The following is a 21,870-nucleotide window of genomic DNA, read 5'->3' on the forward strand; positions in this document are numbered from 1 at the left end:
GAACAGTGAACATCACTTGCGAGATGCCGTCTCGATTCCGCTGCGCCAACGGCTACTGCGTCTACTCCGGCCTGCTGTGCAACCAGAAGGACGACTGCGGGGACGGCAGCGACGAGGAGGAGGAACTTTGTACGACTCAAGCGCACACTATAATGCGGTTTCATCAACTATCAATTCAATCTAACTTAGGTCAAGTTGAAAAAAAAAAACATGTGATCCACAGGTGCTTTATAAAAAAAAAAAGAGTAAAAATAATTTAAATCAGTCATTGTAGTCCATGAACACTAACAAAGCAAAATTTAGCCTGGGTTATATGGAGAGTCATCACGGCATGTGGGTAAATGTGCATGTTTTTTCTATATCAAAGAATCTAATCCATTTATATTTAACAGTAATACATAAAATACCTCTGAAAGTGTTGAGAAATAATTACGTCATTAAAGCATTTTTGTAGTATTTTTTTTTTTTTTAAGGACTGATTGGATAGCAATTCAATTATTTCAAAAATATATGAGTCCAACAGCGTGGCAGCTAAACTGACACACGTAAAGAAGAGGCTGGATATTAATGCGTTGCAATTTTATTTTGAAAATCTTTCCATAAAAAAAAAAAAAATCAAGTTCAGCTCATGTATTTCTTTTACAAAGATTATTCTGAGCAGCATTAATACGTCCTGGTTTTGCCCTGTGAGGCCAGCGAAATGGCTAAACCGCAAAATGACATCAGTGACCGTGCCGGCCCGACACAAAGCCGCGCAACGTCCAAGAGATGAGGAAATTGTATGGAATTGTTGTGCAATCAGCTTAAGCGGCAATCAGAACAAATTATTTGCGGTCCGGGGTCGGGGATTAAATAGCTTGCGGCGGACACTGGATTTAGTTGTTGAGCGAATTAAAGTCAGTATTATATGTATTGCCTCTTACTTTTGTCCGTCCCGAGGATCACGCTGATTGTAAGCGACCTGATGGAGTCGTGATCGAAACGAGCCCTCAAATCTGGCAGACCCATTGAGACGCCATTTTTTTTTAAATTTATTTATTTATTTTTTTCTTCTTGGCAGGCCGCCCGCCCACCTTGGCCCCCTGCACGCTGGACCAGTTCAAATGCACCAATGGCCACTGCGTGCCTCTGCCTTACGTCTGCGACCACAATGACAACTGCGGCGACCGCACCGACGAATTGGGCTGCAGTACGTAGCGCAAGAATCTTCCGCCCGCTCGGAGCGCGCTACATCCAAAACAATGCTCGTCCCAAGCCCTTTTGCCGTCTCGGCCGTAGATTTCGGCCACGACCGCAACTGCGAGGAGAAGCGGTGCCGGCAGCTGTGCACCAACTTGAACGGCACAGGATTCATCTGCTCCTGCGGCCCCGGCTACACGGTGGACCCGGACAACACGTACACGTGCTTGGGTATGCGCAAACGGCTTCGTCCACCGGAGGGCGCCGCCCTGACCCAAATGCCTTCGCCCGTAGACGTCAACGAGTGCGAGGTCTTCGGCACCTGCCCGCAGCTGTGCAAGAACACCAAGGGCGGCTACGACTGCGATTGCGCCCCCGGCTACCGGAAGGTCGGCAGCGGCGACATGTGCGAGGCCGAGGGTGAGGGGAAACCTCCGCCGCCGCCGCCGTCGCTCGCGGTGGGCCGCCAGGAAACGCCGCACATTTCTTGTCCTCTCCCCACTAGGCGCCGCTCCCATGCTGCTGCTCCCCGAGAGCGTCCGCATCCGGAGGTTCAACCTGCAGACGGAGGGCTACCACGACTTTGTCCAGGAGGCCGAGCGCATCATGGCGCTGGACTATGACTGGGACCACAACGGGACCGGATTCAGTGAGTTGAGAGGCCAAAGTGGGCGGAGACGCTTCGACGAGTCACGCTGGCGACGTTTTGTTTCCGTCAGGTATGGTGTACTTCACCGTGGCCAGCAAGGACTCGGCGCCAGGCGCCATCAAGAGAGCTTATATCCCGGCGCTGGATGACGGCAGCAACAACATCGGCGCCGCCGTCGACCTTGGTATTAAGTACATCACCAGGCCGGATGGCATTGCTGTGGACTGGGTGGGCAGGTGAGTGAGTTTCTGTCGTTCTTTCCGTTGTCTTGTCATTTCCAAGTGGTCAGTCGTTTGGGGCCACGCGTCAGGCACAGAGACACTTTCAAGATTTTTTTTTTTTTTTTTTTTTTTGTAGGAATCTCTACTGGGCTGACTCCAAACTGAGGAGGTTAGAGGTGGCCATGTTGGATGGGCGCTACAGGAAGCATCTAGTCAAGACAGAGTTGGGCCAGCCGTCGGCCGTCGCGGTCAACCCGCGTCTGGGGTAAGCTCACAAGTGGCGAAGGTGCGCCGATTCAAACCGAGAACAAACAATTTGAAAATTCAGTTTCTAACACTTTCTTCAAAATGGCTTACCTTAACTCGAATCTTACCACATTGTGGCCAAAGGTTAATTTCAACTTTTGATGCTGTAAATAGTCAATCCTTGCATGCTAAACGTCTTCCATTTCTTCTAGTTTTTTTTGGAGGTACAAAAAGTAAAAAGAGTTGTGTTTGCGCAGGACGTTGTACTGGTCGGACCGCGGGGACGCAGCCAAGATTGAATGTTCCTGGCTGGACGGTCAAGAGAGGAAGGTCCTCGTGGACCAAAACATGGGTTGGCCCACCGGCCTGTCCGTGGATTTCACCAACAACGACAGAGTCTACTGGTCCGACTCCAAGGAGAACCGCATCGAGTCGGTGCTGCCGTCAGGGGAGGACCGGCGAACCGCCGTCTTCATCGGTGAGAACGGGAAAGACAAAGCCGAGACGACTCGAGCGCCGCCGCTAAAATCGCCACTTTGTCCGTAGACGCGCGCAACCCGTTCAGCGTGTGCGTGTTCGAGGACCACGTTTACTGGAACACGCAAGAGAAAGGCGAGGTGTTCCGGCAAGACAAGTTCGGCAGCGGCACCAAGACCAAGCTGCTGACGGTCGGACCCTGGCTCACCCAAGTTTCCATTTACCAGGAGCAGCGATACAACTCCATCGCCAGTAAGCTACACAAACACACACGCGCGCGGCGCGCGGCCGTCCGTCCATTTCCGGCGTGACGTCCCTCGTCTCTACAGTGAAGAATCCGTGCAAGGGGACGTGCAGCCACCTGTGTCTGCTACGTCCGGGAGGCTACTCGTGCGCCTGTCCCGAGGGCACCCAATTCGTCCCCGGAAGTAACACGCAGTGCGACGCCGGTCTGTAGACGCCCACTTCCGATTGTCCGTTGAAGCCGCCCTTTGGGACTTTGAGTGCACGTATGACTTTTTTTTCTTTTTTTTTTTTTTTGCTAGGGTTTGACCCCCCGCCCACCATGCCGCCACCGTGCCAGTGTCAGAACGGCGGCACGTGCTACTTTGACGACAACGAGGCGCTCTGCAAGTCAGTGGGCGTCAACGTTGCGATTGGCGAGCGCTCTCGCCGAGGTTGTAACGGCGCATTTGTCCCCTCTATCTCAGGTGCCCCCCGGACTGGAAGGGCGACTACTGCCAGACGAGCGTCTACGACGTGGTGGCGTCGTCAAGTACGTGGACACGACGCGCGGCCCAGCTGCCGAGCGGTTGATTTTGTACTCACCCGCCGTGTTTTCTCCCCGCGCCAGTCGGCATCGCCATCGGGGTGACGGTCATCATCTTGGTTCTGCTCATTGCGCTGGTTTATGCTGCCAGGAAGAAATCCAACATAGTGGAGAGACTTCGGGACAGACTTCCGTCCATGCCTTCAATGCCTTCAAAGCCCAGCCTGTCTTTTTTGAGGTGAGACGACAGGACAACAAGTTCACAAACCTTTTGACGCCAGCTCGAAAATGACTCAACACTCCAAAGAGAGGTTTCATTGCATAAAAGTAGATTTGATATGAGTGTGAGGCTCTTAAGATTACTCGAAACGGTATATATTCATATTTAGAAAAAAGCAATTATTGTTATCATCTGGTTAAAAGAACAACTCTAAGTAACTGAACACTATGGACACGCCATGTATTTATTCGCGACTCTTAAATAATAAAAAGAAAGTTGACTATTACTCATTTCAGAAGTTCTAGTAGGTACTTTTTCTTGCTTCTTTTGGAATTACTGTAAATGGTTATATTTCACTTTTAGCCTTCATGATTCCTCTGTCAGCTATTTTTTTTCCCCCATTTATGGCATGCTTATTTCTATCATTTTTTTTTTTTAATCTCTGTACCATCTTGTAAATGAATTGATACTACTTACAATTCAAATCATTTCTCTTCCATGTCATTTAGAAAAAGCCCCCCTCCAAATGCATCAAATTTAGACGACCCCGAACAAAGGCACCATTCCGAGGCGGTAAGTCAAAAACGTAGAAACGATCGCTTTTTATCCAATTTGCTTTTTCACACCACCTCCCTTACGTCAGGTTCCTTGTATGCCCTTGGAGGAGAGTTTTGAAAATCCCGCCTACGTGAACGCGCCACAAGCGGGCGCTCGGAGCGCGCCCGCCACCGCGGCCACTCCCAGTGGAACAAACCAGGTCAATATAGAAATAGATCCTGTGGCCGCTTGGATGGTAGTTGCGTAACTGATTAGATACAACAAACCCGTGTCAACGTTGAACTTGTCATCGCGTGTTCTGACCTTGACGCTCACGTCTTCTCCCCAGAAGAGCATCACGAATCCGTTTTACATGGAGGAGGTCAAGGTCGTGGACGAGCCCCCCAGAACGAGCGCGACCGAAGCTGCAGCTTCCAACAAGGTGCTCAGCGTTAATGTTGTTGTGACGTTGCCTCGGTAACCGTTGTTACTCGGTACTTTCCTGTTTTGCCCCCCGCGTGAGATTGAACGGTTCCTCCATGCCGATGTTGCAGGAGGCCTTCGAAAACCCGGCGTACAGCTCAGAGAGCGAAGACGCCGACGTCCCCTCGCCGGCCGCCACTTCGAGCGCGCAGGTAACCATGGAAACACCTGCCGGAACTTTCATACAAAGCGCCCATAGCCGGGAATAAAAAGCCTCGGGGGAAACAACTATGGAATTGGTTTCTTTCATGGCTCTGTGTGCAGGTTTGAAATTGATTTTGATTTCTTGACAGAGGTTTGAGCCCATCGAGGATGAGGGGTTTGTGACTTTCAAAAACCCAATGTACACGGTGAGTGTGTACTTTAGCTTTAAATACTAGATTAGCTTTGACAAAGGATGGCGAAGTGATATCTGTATTTTAGTATCTTATTCTGAGTACTGTACTGACATGCAGTATCGGCACTAATATTGGTATCAGTTTTGAACAGTGTAGTGCAGTGTGTCCCAAGGTAATAATAGTTTAGGATTTTTCATTATATTTCGTTTTTATTTCATTTTCACTTTTTTTTAATCATTTAGTTGTTGTTCGTTTTTAGAGTAGGTTGGCTTTTTTTTTTTTTTTTTTTTTTACCAAAATTCTTTGTTTTACTTGAGTATTTCTTGAGTGCGAGATTAAAAAAAAAAAAAAAAAAAAGGTCTCCAAGTTTTGTCTAATAAAGTAAACTGCAATTCTCAAACGACCCTTTAACTTTCCATCAGCACCAGCACGCCCCGCGACCCTTGTGAGGATAATTGGAATAGATCATGGATGGATGGATGAACATCAAAAGCTAGGCTACTTATAAAAATTTAAAAAAAAAATCTTTAATAACACTTGGGTTAAAAAATAACAACATTTTGTGTCATAAATGGACCGATCCACTAATTGGGTCAATTTGAGCCGCGTTCTTGTGTTGTTTTGTCCAAAACAGCCCAATTTTATAGGTTGTTTTGTACAAAACTACCAATTTTTGGGGTTGTTTTCTGCAAAAACAACCCCGGAAGTTGGGTCAAATTGACCCAAGTAGTGGATCGGTCCATTTTTCTCCCATAATTGTGTTCTTTTTTTAGAGTGTATACTAACCTTGGTCTGTATTTTTCTAATTGCAGGAAAACAGGCGTCCATCAAATGATGATTCTGCCATCTAATGTGACGCCGACAGGGGAAATGAGGCCAACATTTCACCATTGGCACTGAGAACGCTGATGATGCCGAGATTATTCTGTATCTTTTTCCACCTCTACTGGATATGGAATATTTAAACATATGCGTCAAATCAGCACATTTGTAAAATAAGTCATGCATTTGGTCTGATCCGAGTCTTACTGTATGTTTTTTTAATCAATGAGCTTATTTTGTAGCCTTGTGTACATTCTGATTCTTACTAATTTCGGCACTTGTAATAGTTTTTTAAAGATATAAAAACTGTGGCTGGATGGGCTTCATTTAATTCAACAAAACTTGCTGTCCTTGCATCATTCGCAGTCCTCACTTCAAAAAAAAAATCGCATTGGATTTGTAAGTAAAAGTAGCTCGTTGATTGTGCTGTACATTACACGGTGATGTGTTCAAGTACAACCAAAAAATAGCTCAAATTTGAACTACCTGTAGAAATGTGCGCGTTTGGTTAAAGGATCAAGAGGCATTTTCGTCGTTGCTTTTACTGTTAAGAATGGCAGTTGTAATTTAAGTGTTGCTTGAATCGGAACAAAAACTATACAAATCGAGTTATTCTATCGCTTTCACAACGAACGCTCACTCGGTATGACAAAGAACCATAATTTACGTGATAGTCTTGAACGCATCGCGGCGAGGAGAATGGCGACCGTCCGAGATGGGAGGAGGAGAAAGGCACAAATAAAATAAAAGCTCACGCGTGAACGCCGGGCGCCGAGAGAGTTAAGATAACAAAAACACGAAAGAGACGAATAGAAGCAACGCAGAGGTGAAGAAAAAAAACGAGAAAAAGAGCCTCGAACGAGGTAAGGAACCTTCGACGTCGCACATGTTTGCCTCATCACAAGACACCTGTGTACTTGCGCAAATATTCATTCGTACTTTCGTTTGCTCATTTTAAACTATGCCAATTTATTTAGAGAGCTATATTTACACCATAAACCATAGGGAGCATTAAAAAGTATCTGCCTATTAGTCATTCAGGGAATAACGCAAATTGCAGTTTTGGGGGGGTGATAAATCAAAGCAAAAATCCGACTAGTTTTCATCACCACAGAAACGTTAGCTTCAAAACTAACTCTTGACCACAACTATTTAGTTATTATTTTGCATGATGTTGTGTGTTTTCCTCCTTTCCTAATGGGAGTCAATTGATTCACTCAAGAGCTTTGTGCAGCTCTCCATGCGGTCAAACACATCATAACAAGCTCAGAGGGAGTTGGACAGTAAAAAAGCTTCTAAAGCTTGGCCAGCCACCAACAAGCTTGGCTGTGAAACCCCGCAATGCCTTGCCAAAGAGACCCCAGGCCGCCCGCTAGTCTGCCCTCAAGATGGGTGCAATCTGCAGGCTTGCTCCAGCCGGCCGGCGTCCTGCTGTGTGTCATGAAGGTGTTTGGAAGTCGTTTTGCTTCTTGTAAGCCTCTTAAGAGCCTTCTGGCCTGCCTGATCTGCTCGGCAGCGCGCATTCTTTCCCCATTTCATTTCCCAAACGTGTAATTGTGCATCATCGAAATGGCTCCATAGAACAAAGATTGGCCGCTCAATGTCTGGGCAAGCATCCTTTATTTTGTTTGCATGTTACTCTACATGGTAATTTACTGTTTTTTTTTTGGGAGCCTTGCTTCCAAAATCAAATATTTCATTAGGCTACCAGTATCACTTTCAAATGCAAGTGATATGTTTCTTTAAAATATCGCTGTCTGTCAAGAGTAAAAAGTTACTTTACATTACTTTTTATTTATTTTTTTTAATCAACGATTATATTGATTTCATAATGATTTTGACATTTTGAAAGGAAAATGCCAAATTTAGAATCATATTTGGTAAGGTTAACTTGTCACGAGGATCTTTAACTATATAGTGCAGTGTTGGCTATAATGTTAAATGTTTCGACTATGGCGGCAGATTTACTGCAAACGATATCTTCGTTCAGCTATCTGTGCCGGTGACGAATAGTGACAGGCAGAACAATTCAATGCCTTTCCACTAGATGGCAGAAGACACATAATTAACCAGTCTCTCTTTTTTTTTGCAACATTTTTTGGGGTGGGCTGCCATGAGATGTTTTTTTTTTTTTTTTTTTTTAATGGAAAATAAATACTACAGCTATATTAATGTTGGGACACACACACAGTCAGCATATGTCTGAATTGATGAGCTTGTCCTATTCCATCTCTCTCCAAAGACCCATATTACAGCAATATTAGTCTGTCTGTCCAAATGTTTGCGTGTGTGTGTGTGTGTGTGCACGTTTAATGCAATGACAGGGGCCCTCTGTCTGTCAATCAGGCAGAGTAAACTTATTATTACCCCAAGCAATGACTTAAAGCCTTCATCCTATTGTCAAGTGATTTAAGTTTGTCTCCCAAATGTGTGTTCCCGTTTATGTCTCCACGTGAGGGTGTGTACATAACACTACACACATACACGCTACGATGGGCAGATGGCTCTTTCTATGTATTGGCGACCATCTCCCTGCAGAGAGTCATCCCGCAGCAAAATAAGCTCGGCAAACAGGTGGCGTGTGTGCGCGGAGAATTTTACCCAATGTGTGTCACCGTCATGTACGAAGCCGACGTGCACAGCCCGATGATTGACGGGTTCTCCCTTTTACTGCGAGATACAACATTCCATTTTTCACAAATCGTTAGCCTCATGGCATAACTGCCAAAGTTAGTTGTGAATAGTTTGGTTAAGTAGGAAAAAACCCCCCACAAAATTCAAACAATTGCCTGGATTCAACCTTTGCGGCTTAGTGTGGCTTACTGAGAATCTACACAGACAAAGTCAAAAGACAATTTTTAGCATGCACGTTCATATTTTCTATCGTGAAATGAATTTTAAAATGACCTAGGAAATTGTGCTATCGGGCTAACAAAATGCAGTTTTATATTATTAAATGCTGTCCACATGCTAATCTGACCTGTTGACCTGATCTTGACCTAAAAATGACGGTGTCATTATTAAGTCAAACAAATCACTTTTTTGAGTGCTAAACCGCTTTTTTTTTTTTTTTTTTTTTTTTGGGAAAAATGCAGCCCTTTAAACCAGTTAAACTTCAAATTGTCGAGGACGCGAGCTGTTTAAGCAACAAGAATTCAGGCATTTTGTTTTCCGCTTTGCTTTGTGCGGCACTAAAGCACATCTCCGGAAAGGGTCCAGCTGCTTGACTATAATATGAAATGAACAAAATATCATATAAGGACTGTCACGGCAACCGTGTAAGTACAATAGAAGCTAAACGAGAACGTTCCACAGACATTTACGCCAATGCGTCAAAGTCTTTTTTTTGTTTTGTTTCCGATTTTAAATTCAGCAGGTCAACGCGTGTTTGCAACACGACACTTGCGGCGGCCTTTTTTTTCTTTCTTTTTTGTCACGTCGTCTACCGTTCGTTTGTCGGCTCTCCGGCAGTGCCAGTGATGCCCTGTTAAATAAGGCAGGCGAGATAATGCCACCATATGGCCGCCAGGAAGGGAGATCATTGTGAAAAGGAAAGGGGGGCGGCGCCGCTGGCTTAGCGCTCTCGTAATTAGAGCGAGCGAGGCATTGACGGGAGGGCGGCGTGAAAGTGAGAAACTGCCACTAGAAATCACCGTAAGATTACGATGGATTTAGTTACACTAGTCTGGAAATCCAATCATATTCTTGGGATATTTTTTCATATTTTTAAAAATCATAAAAATATATATATATGTACAGTTCATAAATGAAAAAATTGTTCAATCATAAAAATATTTAGAAAAAATCTTTTTTTTTTTTTTTAAATATTTTTATGAAATCTCCAGCAGATCGAAATTCAACCGACTGATACTCACAACTCGTCAAATTCAGATTTCTTTTTTTGGATATGCGATTGAAGTAAGAATTTGACCTCGTGTGTTATTCGGTTGGTGAGCAGACAGATGCAGTGGAATCAGCGACGATATCGCATGACGCGCTCGCTAGGTTAGCGAGGTGATCCCACGGCCCAACGCGTTTTAATCAGCAGGCTGGACCTTCAACCCACAATCGCACAGCCGTCGACATTAACGACCTTATAACGTGGACGCTGCAAATCGTCTTTTACGATTTAACCAGGGGCTTGTTGTCGTGCTTCTGTCCATCATGGCATGAGACGGAAAAGCTAACATTATTCTCTCCATTTAAAAAAACAAAAAAACAAAATCTTTCCCAGCGTGTGTATGCCATTTTTCATCTTGACTGACCTGGAGGAGAAGCGGGGACCATTGAAGCGTCCTTGCCGCTCCCTCGAATGACTCAGCCAAGCATGCCCGCCGTGTCTGCAAACACAGGTAGAGTGAGCACACAACGCGTCAAGGCCCTCACACGCCGTGGCGACGGAAACAAAAGATTTTTGTTGCACGTCCTTAGATCTGCACGAGACGCTGGCCCTGCTCACCTCTCAGCTGCGCCCCGATGCCAACCTCAAGGCGGACCTGGTCTTCCTCAAAGACGTCTTCAGCGAGAAAAGCCTCGGATACCTCATGAAGGTAGCGGGTCTTTTTCCTGAAATGGGATTGTACGTGGTCCAGGGTGAGAATAGTTTTTTAAATTCAGTCAGTTTTTATGAAGCCCTGTTTTGATTAGTTTTGTTTTTTTTTTAATTGTTTTTGTTTAGCTCTTAGTTTTAGTATTAGTTTTACTTTTTTTTTTTAAATAATGGAGTATTTGTATAAGATATAAGTAAAAATCATCATGAATTGTGTCATAAAATAAACTACAATTCTCAAATGACTGTTAGACCTTAGTTGTTCTTCTGTATGGACATGCAGCAATACCGAAATTAATACACTTAAAATGAACCCTGAAAACTAGAAGCGAGAATAAATATTAATTGATGAAAATTAAAATGAAGGGCGTTTTCACTATAATTTAAGTTAACTATTAAAATCTGGGCGTGGTCACGTTTTGATAGCCTAATAGCATAAGTGCCTAAAAGCCTTTTTTTTTTTTTTTTTTATGTTTTCTGAAGGCAAGAAAAAAAAAAAAAAAGAGGGCCAGTTGCTTTGGTTTGACTATACAAAGACATAAAAAAAAAATTAAAAAACACTATCATTTTTTTGTATCACGACTAATTGAGTAAAACTCTCAGATCCACGAGAAACTGAAGCAGTACGAGAAGCAGAGTCCGGCGCCGGTCCTGCGCAGCGCCTCCTGCCTGGCGGAGGATGTAAGTGCAGTGCACCCTCCACCTAAATGTTTTTCTGGACTCGTCACAAGTTTGACTTTGTTTTCCAGCTGACAGAGGAGCTCCACAACGGGCTGCTTGAGGAGGATGAGAAAGAGCTGCTGCATCTGCTCAGCGCTCCTCACCTCAAGGTACGCACGCACACGTCGTATCACGCCCCCCCCCCCCCCCCCCCCCCCAAAAAAATACTTTGATGAATCCGAGCGCCACTTGCTTGGACCTCCCAGGCTGTGCTGTCGGCCCACGACACGGTGGCCCAGAAGAACTTTGACCCGGTGCTGCCGCCCCTGCCAGAGGACGTGGACGACGAGCAGGAGGAGGAGTCGGTCAAGATCGTCCGACTGGTGAAGAACAAGGAGCCTCTGGTGAGACGAAAATTGCTCCCGTCAATCGGATTTAGGGCTCAGCCAATGAGAAGTGAGCTCATATTATGATTTATGTGATTTTTTTTTTTTTTTTTTTTTTTCAAGGTCCTCTTCCAATGCATTTTCTGAAATACAAAGACAGTTTATTTGTCTACTTGGCTTTGACTACATTGTGATGTCGTTTTGATTCGGTGCCCCCCATCCCCAGGGCGCGACGATCCGGCGAGACGAGGCCACAGGCGCCGTCATCGTGGCGCGGATCATGAGGGGAGGCGCGGCCGACCGCAGCGGTGAGCCGCGTGAAAGCGTCGCACAAAAAGTCACGCCATGTTTTTATTTTTTTTATTATTATTTTTTTTTCTTTAACGTGAACTTTGCCCCAACGGGACTTCCTTGTCAGCTCTGACACACAAGTGAGGAGATTACGTTGTGTAATGCTTCGCAAACTGTCAACAGAGATTAAATCCTGCAGATTAGTGGCGCGAGATTGCATATTTGGAGATTCCAAACAGGGCTCGCCCCTGCATGTTTCCATGACGATGTTATCAACTTCAATGCCAGCAGGGAAATTGCGCCTTTTGTTGCCTGCCGCCGCCTTTTTTTTTTTTTTTTTTTTTTTGTTCCCTCGCTGTGAGAGTTGCCGTCATGATAATTTGCGTTGCCAGGTCTGGTGCACGTGGGGGACGAGCTGCGCGAGGTCAATGGCAACCTGATAACTGACAAAAGGCCGGATGAAATAAGTCACATTCTGGTAAATGTCACGTTGCCGCCGGTTCCCATTCGGAGACCAAAGCGCTGCTTTTTTATACTGTGACGCTTTGACACCAGTCCCAGTCACAAGGCTCCATCACTATGAAAATCATCCCAGCCACCACGGAAGATGACAAGATGAAGGAAAGCCGGGTAAGGGACTTTGTTGCACATTAACACTTGAAATCAACTCAAACATATTTTTTTCAAGATGATGTTCTATGCAAGCCCACATTCTGATTAATATTGCATTTGTGGAAAATGAGTTAAGCAGCAAAATCCACCCGTTTTTTTAGCCATCTCAGGGGGCGGCCATTTTGTCACTTCTGTCGACTGAAAATGACATCACAGCTGCTCAGGGCTCAGGTAACGACCAATCATGGCTCGGCTTCAGAAAACAGGTGAGCTGTGATCGGTCGTTACGTAAGCCACTGTGATGTCATTTTCAGTCGACAATAGTGACAAAATGGCCGCCCCCTGAGATGCCTAAAAAGAGGCGGCTTAACTCTTATTCCACAAACGCAATATTCATCAGAATGCCTTGTTTCAAATAGTGGGCTTGTACAGAACATATTTTTGAAAAAATATATATTTGGGTTGACTTCCGCTTTAAGATGGAATGAATGAAAGTTATTGGAATGATATTTTCTCTTGCGCAGGTCTACCTGCGCGCTTTGTTCGACTACGTGCCCTTTGAGGACAGAGCCACGCCCTGTCAGGAGGCGGGGCTTCCTTTCAAAAGGGGCGACATCCTTCAGGTGGTGAGCCAGGAAGATTCCACTTGGTGGCAGGCCAAGCGAGTGGGCGACTGCAACCTGCGCGCCGCCCTCATCCCCTCCACACACTTCCAGGAGAGGTAGCCTGCGCGTTACCACTGACGTGTTTGCGCCCTTACTACTTTCGTTGAATTGGAAAGAAGATCAAGTACAGTATTAGCTCATTTAATTTAGCACATCACTGCTAGTTGGAACATTTTCTAAGTCCCAGTTAGCGTCCAACCACTGACCTGATTTCATAACAGCCTAATCGACACTCCCGTTTGCTGGCTCCCACGTCACTCACCAGGCCGGGCGCCGCCTTTTAAAGCCACACACACTCAAAGTTACAAGGTTTATGTCGCAAATTGCGCGGTGTGAGGATGGACGCCTCAAGTGGACAAGTCATACTCAAGTGCATTTCTGTCGCTTAATGCCAATTCAATTTTCGTCCGATTAGTTGATTGTAAAAAATCTCACTGGTCAACGGCAAATTTTAATCAGAAATAGCTTTGTGTGTACCTTGACAGATTTTTGATCACATCACGTTTTTTGAGAGATTTTGATTTTTTTTTTTGTTTTGAAGCGTGACCGATAAAAGCTTGCGCAATACGGATTTTACCACGTTTTGATTTAGAGCAACTTAAAAAAAGAAAAAAAAATATAAAAATTCCACACTCCATTCAACCGAACCCTTAATTCCTAAATATTACTACATGTATGACATATACGATTTTAAAATGTCATAAACATTTGTTGTCCGGTGCGTTCCGTAGCTGCAGCCCGAATCCTAGCGTCAGTTTTCCGACAACGAGCTTTTAGCGTGTGCTTTTACTCGCCATAACAAAATGTGCTGTGTGCTTTGACAGGCGCCTGCGCTACCGGCTGAAGACGGGCTCCTTCCCCGCCGGCGGGCCGCCGCACGTGGCCGCATGTAAGCCCAGATCTCCTGCCCGCCGCAAGCGACGTTCGATTACAGCGCTTGCTCGTGCGCCGCTCAAATGTAATCTAACGGACGAGATGCATAAAGGCAGATTATGGAAACACGACAGCGGATTTGCGTTTAAGCTCCGCAATCTATCGTGTCGTCGGCTAATCCAATTTTAGGCCGACATTAAATGACAAAGGGGCGCGCATACAAAAGGTGCTGCCTTTTGAATCCCAAAAATGCATTTCGATTTTTTTTTTTTTGTAATTTTTTTTTGTTTGTTTGTTTTTTTTGAAAAAGGCACACTATTGCTCTCAGCAGTGATTCTGTGTCTCCTCCCTTGCATTGCCCCCCTCAGACGAGCGCAACGACCGAGGTACGACACACACACACACACACTTTTCCCGTTGCGTGCTGTATTGTTCACACACCCTGATCACTCCATCGCTGTGCCGAACCGGCTGTGTTGTGCCACGTGCAAGAAGCTTTACCCCACCTTCCTCCCCTCCTCCTCTTCCTCCCCGCAGACGACAGCGACCTTGAGGGAAAAGACGTAGGTGAGGACGTATCACTGAATCACTAAATGAACAAATGTGCTGCCATCTGCTAATTTTTTGCCATTTTTTTGTTCTCATTCAAGAAGCGGATGCCTCGCGTTTTTTAAAATTTTTTTTTGTGATCATTTGCGCATTTTGCTAATGTCAAATTTCAGAGCTCCGAGTTGAGTCCACTAATTGTTGTTTGGTCACAGCAGGCCTGCGCAGAAGTTTCCGTCTCAAGAGGGAGCGGCAGAGTTCACCGGTCGAGCCTCGCACCCCCGACGCCAATCGCGGCGATTTCCTGATCTACGAGGAAGTGGCGCTTTATCTGCCCCGGCCCGGCGAGAGGCCGCGACTCATCGTGCTCGTCGGTGGGTGGCGTGCGTGCGTCCCGGTCGGGCGCCGACGAGGGGTTAACAGCGCTTGTGTGTTGTGTTCAGGGTCCCTGGGAAGTCGCATCGCCGAGCTCAAACAGAAGGTGATCGCCGACAATCCCAGACTTTACGGATTGGCTGTGCCTCGTGAGTGCACTCAAGGAACAACGCACATTGGAGTCAGCTAAGTCGTTTGTGTGTATTAATTTGCCTGTGTTTTTTTTTTTGTAATTTGTGTGTGCGCACGTGCGACCAAAGACACCACGCGGCCCAGGAAGATTCACGAGCGCGAGGGAGTTGAGTATCACTTCATCACCAAATCCGCTTTTGAGGCTGACATCCACAACGGCAAGTGAGTAGCCGACAACAGCTTCGCCTTTGATTCGATTGACGGGTTTTTAAAATTGATTCGCCTCATTCGATCGGCAGTACAACAAAAGATGACGCCAGCCGAAAAGGCGTCGCGTGAAGCGTGTCACGCTTCTTCGCTGCTGTGTTTGCAGGTTCATCGAATACGGAGAGTATAAGGAGAATTTATACGGCACCAGTTTGGAGTCCATTCACAGAATTCTGCTTCAGAATAAAATCTGCCTCGTGGACGTGCAACCGGAGGTTGGTGTGGAGAGTCTAGGCTCATGTTTCTTTGCCTACGGTGGAGCCTCGATTTAAAGGATTTAATTGGGGGATTGAATTTACCTTCAATGCTTCCTAGCGTTGCCTTTAGTGAAGCCTGACAACCATTTTGATTTGGACTTTTAAATCGAGGTTTGACTGTCATTTGTATTTTATACGTTATGGATATGTTTTTTTTTTTTTTTTATTCATCTATTTGTTCCTGTGGCCACATTTTCTCAAAGGCGTTGAAGGTCCTGCGCACGCCGGCGTTCAAGCCCTACGTCATCTTTGTGAGACCTTCCATCTTTGACAGCGAGGGGAAGTCGCTCAGCTCCTGCTCCTCGCTCGCCAGCGTCGCCGTCACGGTAAGTGGAGATGTGTACAAGTCTCCGTAGCAACCGGCCACGGGGCCTACGTGAAAATTAGGTACTTCAGTACTCCTACGCAGTCCGAATGTCATTGTAGAATGCACTTAAAGCTAAAGTCAACCCAAACATACATTTTTCAACAATTTGTTCTACGCAAGCCCACTAGTTGAAACGGGGCATTCTGATAAATATCGCGTTTGTGGAATAAGTGTTAATCCGCTCGTTTTTAGCCATCTCTGGGGGCGGCCATTTTGTCTTCTGTCGACAGAAAATGACATCACAACGACCAATCACGGCTGACCTGTTTTCTGAATCTCAGCCGTGATTGATCGTTGCGATGTCATTTTCAGTCGACAGAAGACAGAATGTACTTGGCCACATTTGAATAGGGGTTGTCTCATTTTCTTTTTTTTTTTGGTGGTCCAGGGAGCACCTCATAACACTAATGCTAATTAAACATTACTAGTCGCCTATTTTTTTTTTTAAAAAGTAATGTTAAATAAAAGGGACAGTGTGTGGAATTTAGTGTCATCTAGTGGTGAACTAATATAATGCAACAATTCAATTTGAAGTGATTTGCTAAGTTCACAACAACCGCATTATTTCAACTGTTTGCTTTCCCCTCTCCAAAACAGCGATGTAGACGTTGTAGACGGCAACTGTCATACAACACATCACCTTCATTCTTGCGTGCTCGTTTTTTTGTGCGCAGGAGCACGACGTCCAGGACATGCGGCAGTCGGCGGAGCGGATGGAGCGGCGCTACGGCCACTGGCTGGATTACGTGCTGGTCAGGGAGGACCCGCTCAGCGCCGCGGCCGAGCTCCACGCCGTGCTGGAGCGGGTGCGACTGGAGCCCCAGTGGGTGCCCGTGCCCTGGCTGAGGACCTCCTAGACCCGCCGTCGACGTCTTCGCCTGCTTGCCAAAGCGTCCGGTCCGCAGTTAAGTGTGTTTTCTTCGGTGTGCGTTGACCGAGATTGGAGCGTGCGTGAACGATAGCTTTTTCTGTGACATAGCCGGGGGAATTTGGGAAATCTTCCAAGTGCCATATAAAAAATGCTCCACGGTTCAATTGGCAGAGATTGTTAAACATGCACATTCACAGTGGCAGCTACTTGTCTGATTAATGTTCACTGTTGTTTTTTTAAGTGTTTGCTGCTGATAAAACATTTCAACAGATTGTGTGTGGGCAATCTATTTATTTAAGGACAAATGCAACAATTAGAAAGTGAACCAGGAACAAAACCAGGAAAATATACACGTGAGGCCGCATTGTGCGCAAGAAAACAAAACGCCGAGTTACTTCCACAGCTTCTTGATGGACATGTTCTTCTCGCTGTCTTTCTGCATCACCTGTTGGCCGAAAAGACGAGGAACAGTTTGCACACATTCTGGTTACGGAAACATCATAGTAGAATTTGACCAACCTTTGCCACGGCCATCTCAAAGTCCTCCTGGGTGACGTGTACTCGCCGCTCTCGCAGGGCGTACATGCCCGCCTCTGTGCACACTCCCTGCACGTAACGACAACGTGTGTTATAACAACACCACAAACGCGCGCGCAAAACGTGACCGGCGAGCGCTCACCTTAACCTCGGCGCCCGACGCTCCGGGCATGAGCTCGGCGATTTTCCTCAAGTTGATGCCACGCGTCAAGTTCATCTTCCGGGAGTGAATCTTGAGGATGTCGAGGCGAGCCTGGCAGATTGAGAGAGAAAAAGTTGATGTCACGGCGCAGCATCACCGGCGTGGATTTGAACCCGGGAGGGTCGCCTACCTCTTCGTTCGGAGGGGGGAACTCAATCTTCCTGTCGATCCTTCCCGGCCTGAGGAGCGCCGAGTCCAGGATGTCGATGCGGTTGGTGGCCATGATGACCTGCCGACGGCGCAGACATCATTAAAACTTGACAACCATTTAAAAAGCTAAGGCTGCAGAGATTGAATATTTTCAGCCTAACGCCGTTGGATAAAAATGGATTTCATTTTTACCCACTCGGGTCCGGCGTCACTGTTAGTGAGCGAAACGCGGGCGTCACCTTGATGTTCTTGGTGGCCTCGAAGCCGTCCAGCTGGTTGAGCAGCTCCAACATGGTCCTCTGCACCTCACTGTCGCCGCCCGAGCCCCCCTCCAGGCGCGACGAGCCGATGGAGTCGATTTCGTCCATGAAGATGATGGAGGGCGCGTGCTCCCGGGCCATGACGAACAGCTCGCGCACCATCCGAGCGCCTTTTGGGGCAAAAGTCACGTTTAGGTTCAAGCAGAAAGGCAACGCAGCCGGTCCATATTTGTGTCGTTAGCGCTCACCTTCCCCGATGAACTTTTGCACCAGCTCGGACCCCGACACCCTGATGAAGGTGCAGTCGGTGTGGTGGGCCACCGCTCGGGCCAGCAGGGTCTTCCCCGTCCCCGGGGGTCCGTACAGCAGCACGCCCTAAAAGCACCGTTACCGTTAGCCAAGGCGCCTCCGTCGTCAAAGTCTCGTCGCCGCGCGCGGGCGCTCACCTTGGGCTGCGCGATGCCCAGCGCTTCAAAAAGTTCCGGGTGCTTGACGGGAAGCTCGATGACTTCCTTGATCTCCTTGATCTGCTTGTCCAGCCCGCCGATCATCTCGTAGGTGGAGTCGGGAACCTTCTCCACCATCATGAGGGACACCAGCGGGTCCACCTTGTTGGGGAGGATCTTGTGCAGCGTGTAACTGTCGTTGCGAAGAGCCACGCGGCAGTTGGGGGTCACCTGGGAGACAAGGGCCGACAAATGAAAAGTTGGCTTCGGTTTCTTGATACATTTTGAAAAAAATAAAATCTGCCATACTACACAAATCTGCGGGTGTTCACCCGCGAGTATTTATTTAGCGTTGGCTGGTGCTTTATTATACCCGTTTTAACTCATTCACTGCCGGACATTTTCAGAGCCCTTTTTTACCCTAACGTTTGATCAAATTTGAAAAAAATATATAAATACGTTTCTAGGCTTGAATGGAAGGACTGTGAACAGAAATAAATGTCAATGGTAGTGAATGAGTTAAGTGTGGCGTCTACTCACAATTACAGACCCCTTTTTAGAGGGGCTTCCATTATTTGCAAACAGCATTGTACTATGTTTAACTTCTAGGGCCATGCTGAAAAGAACAACAACAAAAAAAAACTGTTGAGTAAATACTTTCGAGGTTAAAGTAATAAACAATTTCATACAATTAAACTTCAGATTTCAAAGCTATAGAATGATACTTTTTTGCATATTATATTACACATTTATTCTTGCAAAATTAGCAGGGTTGTCAAAAAAATGGATACCTCAATCTTAATCAATATTAAATCTAGTACCGATTCAAGGTATTCAATTGCTTATATGCGATACTTTTCAGCCTCATTCTGATTACGCGCACGGACGGTCCTTTCATACGCCAACGGCGTCGCTGTGTACACCAATGTGCGGGAAACGGACCAAGAAAAAGTTGCTTCCTGCAATCCCTTCACAACAAGCCTCCGACCGGCAAAACCAAAACGTATCAAACCAAAATGGCAACAGCAGGATCACAACACGTTTTTTACATCGAACATCCAAAACATAAAAGCGCTGTTCGGAAGAACTTCGGGTACGACGCTGACGAGTCGGGAAAGCCAACAAAGTGTGAGCGGACGGTCTGCAAGCATTGCTACAAGGCAGTCGCCACCAAGTCAAGTCGCGCGACAAAACTGGCCAAAAGTGAAGCATAGACACCCCAAACTCTACAAAGAAATTAAACGAAACAGGTGGGCAAGTATTATTGTGTACGGTTACTACTGAGCGTATGTCGGGTTGCACCAACAAATATAGTAAAAGCTTGGCGAAGCTGCGAGTTGAGAACATATCCGTAAGACTAAAGCTAACAGTTAGCTTTGTCTATTTTTACGTTCATCGTAGCACGTTTAGCAAAGCTTGTCTCCATTTTACACGTAATATGTTGTACTGTTGTTATCAGACAGAGACGAAACCACACGGAGAAGTTTTAAATTACACGTGGTATGATAAAGCAGTACGTCCGCAAATAAAAGCTTGCTCCACAAATAGAGTTGCAATTTGTTCCAATTTCACAGTCCAGCCATTCAATCCCGGGAATTTATTTATATTTTTTTTCAAACGTTAGTGTAAAAGAGGGTCTAAAAATGTCTGGCAGTGAATGAGTTAATCTTTCCAAAAATGTAAGACAATAAAATTGCATTTGTTTGCACTGTTACAAACATATATTGGTTGTTGAATTGATGAGCGTCCCACATTTAAAATTTCGACCTAGAATTCTTCAATAATAAGGTTATTTCTTCCCCTATCGAATCGAGGTTAAAAATTTGATATCGCGATTTTCAGCGCGGCCCTGTTTTAAATCCCAAATTTGTTCCACTTGTAAGTATACTAATGCGAAAACTATTTGACATGATGTATAGCAAATGAAAAATAAGCAGCCACAATACTCACATCATTGATGTCTATGTTCTTATCCACATCGACCACAAATTTCCCTTCTGGATGTACCTGTAAACAAAATGGAAAATTAATACATGCGACTTGTGCGGGCTTAGTGTGTTTTTGTTCAAAATGTAGCGCACGTACCTTGACCAGTACTTTCTTTTTGTCCATGACCCGGACCACTTCTCCTACATAGGAACCTTGCTCCTGAAGCAACTGCAGCTCCTCACGGAGGAGACGGACTGACATACAAATGATTGGGGTTATTATGAATAAAATTGTTTTCATTAATGTTAACCTTGGGCGTACCTTTAGCATTGAGTTCATTTCTCTGTGCTTGCAGTCGTCTGAGATTCTGGCTCTTCTCGTTCACGGTCAACTGTTGAAAACAAAAAGAGGTTAAAGAGGGAAAATTGTGTGCTTAACAAATTGCAAGAGAAATTGCATTAGCTTACCTGTAACTCTTCAATTTTCGATAAGTAGTACTGGCGGAGACCTGATCCACCTTTACTCTCGCCCATCTCCATCTGGATAAACAATCAAATCAAGGATTATATATCAAATAAAGGTGCGTTCCTATGCTAGCAAGCACCGCTTCAACTTAAGAGTATTATATAATTATCCACGCTGACATAAAATGATGTCAATGACGATGTACAATGCAGTACACACAATATGTATATATGCGAAACAGATCTATTGCACATTGCAACCAGCCTAATTCAATATCTTAAAATACCGAAGTGCAGTAATAATAAGCGACATTGGAACGAGTGCAAAGACGAAAATGTATCGAGACGTAATGCAAGTGAAGGCAAAGTGAGTCAGCGACAAGCAAAGCGCTCGCGTACCGTCTTCGAGTTCTAGCCAGCGGACTAACAGCCCAAACAAACAGTCAAGTAAATGTATTTGCATGTAGTTGTGGTCTCCATGTTGAGGGTTTAAAAAAAGACATGCGTATATTCACGCGTTAAGTTACCGCAGAGCGAGCTAGCTCGTCGCCTAGCCTAGCCTAGCCACAATGATACAGCAAACCAGGTGCAACATTGTTTGGAACCAAGACGGTTTTATCAATGAACTGCACTCGTAATACTAGGTTTAATGTAACCCAATTGACTCGAATATAGAAATACAAGCACGCTGGCGACGCTTAAAGACAATTCTAGGACGAAAGTTTAAAAACGTGCCGGAAAATCCACCTACATTGTCAGTGCCGTCCCCCTCCATCTTGGAAAGCTCGCATCCGTTCAACCATGACGTATTTCCGGTGTTCTTCTTCTTCGGGGTGATTGCGGGTGAACAGCGTCGCCTACTGGTTAAAAGCAACGTCGAATAAGTGTTACTAAGAATAAGTGTAAATAACCTCGAGGGCACTTAAAGTCGACCACAGGGACCACCCCATTCCATTTTCTATATTTAACAATTGACAGCTATACGCTCATGTTTATCGCTTGTTTCGATTAGTATTACTTTGTAGAGTTACAAATGTCGAGCGTGTGTTCATTATTTGTTGTGTGGTCGTTATTTAAAGAGTCATGTAAT

General features: G+C 45.6%; 3 protein-coding genes across 8 annotated transcripts in view; 2 read left to right on the top strand and 1 right to left on the bottom strand.

Annotated features, from left to right (window-relative positions):
* lrp2b (low density lipoprotein receptor-related protein 2b) overlaps nt 1-6,261 on the top strand; it is a 33,124-nt gene extending 26,863 nt beyond the window's left edge. The window contains exons 63-81 of the mRNA XM_086016522.1: nt 7-129; nt 1,061-1,189; nt 1,279-1,410; nt 1,474-1,599; nt 1,685-1,828; nt 1,899-2,064; nt 2,186-2,314; nt 2,553-2,773; nt 2,842-3,024; nt 3,102-3,221; nt 3,318-3,405; nt 3,483-3,547; nt 3,626-3,779; nt 4,271-4,334; nt 4,405-4,518; nt 4,648-4,740; nt 4,853-4,933; nt 5,075-5,131; nt 5,932-6,261. Coding sequence (XP_085872648.1) covers nt 7-129; nt 1,061-1,189; nt 1,279-1,410; nt 1,474-1,599; nt 1,685-1,828; nt 1,899-2,064; nt 2,186-2,314; nt 2,553-2,773; nt 2,842-3,024; nt 3,102-3,221; nt 3,318-3,405; nt 3,483-3,547; nt 3,626-3,779; nt 4,271-4,334; nt 4,405-4,518; nt 4,648-4,740; nt 4,853-4,933; nt 5,075-5,131; nt 5,932-5,970 — 2,228 coding nt within the window. The 3' untranslated portion in view covers nt 5,971-6,261. The remainder of the gene's footprint in view (nt 1-6; nt 130-1,060; nt 1,190-1,278; nt 1,411-1,473; nt 1,600-1,684; nt 1,829-1,898; nt 2,065-2,185; nt 2,315-2,552; nt 2,774-2,841; nt 3,025-3,101; nt 3,222-3,317; nt 3,406-3,482; nt 3,548-3,625; nt 3,780-4,270; nt 4,335-4,404; nt 4,519-4,647; nt 4,741-4,852; nt 4,934-5,074; nt 5,132-5,931) is intronic.
* A 354-nt stretch (nt 6,262-6,615) lies between these two features.
* On the top strand, nt 6,616-17,064 carry LOC147128922 (MAGUK p55 subfamily member 3-like). Of its 5 annotated transcripts, none has more exons than XM_086016524.1 (19): nt 6,616-6,804; nt 10,176-10,293; nt 10,373-10,491; nt 11,094-11,171; nt 11,240-11,320; nt 11,417-11,554; nt 11,763-11,844; nt 12,220-12,305; nt 12,383-12,457; nt 12,964-13,160; nt 13,929-13,993; nt 14,346-14,363; nt 14,473-14,544; nt 14,739-14,897; nt 14,967-15,047; nt 15,159-15,252; nt 15,404-15,512; nt 15,758-15,880; nt 16,596-17,064. In XM_086016524.1, the coding sequence occupies exons 2-19, from the start codon at nt 10,254-10,256 to the stop codon at nt 16,776-16,778; spliced, it is 1,800 nt and encodes a 599-aa protein (XP_085872650.1). In that variant the 5' UTR covers nt 6,616-6,804; nt 10,176-10,253; the 3' UTR covers nt 16,779-17,064. The 5 variants fall into 5 exon arrangements, with proteins under 5 accessions (XP_085872650.1, XP_085872651.1, XP_085872652.1 ...); XM_086016525.1 differs by having other exon boundaries at nt 14,742-14,897; XM_086016526.1 differs by having other exon boundaries at nt 14,515-14,544.
* Nucleotides 17,064-21,653, bottom strand: psmc5 (proteasome 26S subunit, ATPase 5). Of its 2 annotated transcripts, none has more exons than XM_086016532.1 (12): nt 21,532-21,653; nt 20,784-20,855; nt 20,638-20,707; nt 20,473-20,570; nt 20,338-20,394; nt 18,388-18,618; nt 18,190-18,316; nt 17,921-18,111; nt 17,662-17,760; nt 17,472-17,582; nt 17,312-17,398; nt 17,064-17,237 (listed from the first exon to the last, which is right to left on the bottom strand). In XM_086016532.1, exons 1-12 carry the CDS (start codon nt 21,553-21,555, stop codon nt 17,184-17,186), a joined length of 1,221 nt encoding a protein of 406 aa, XP_085872658.1. In that variant the 5' UTR covers nt 21,556-21,653; the 3' UTR covers nt 17,064-17,183. The 2 variants fall into 2 exon arrangements, with proteins under 2 accessions (XP_085872658.1, XP_085872659.1); XM_086016533.1 differs by lacking the exon at nt 21,532-21,653 and adding an exon at nt 21,180-21,494.
* Between the last annotated feature and the right edge of the window lie 217 nt (nt 21,654-21,870).

This window comes from Filicampus tigris, chromosome 19 (assembly GCF_054856515.1).
Source record: "Filicampus tigris isolate MCC_2025a chromosome 19, RoL_Ftig_1.0, whole genome shotgun sequence".
NCBI classification, from domain to species: Eukaryota; Metazoa; Chordata; class Actinopteri; order Syngnathiformes; family Syngnathidae; genus Filicampus; species Filicampus tigris.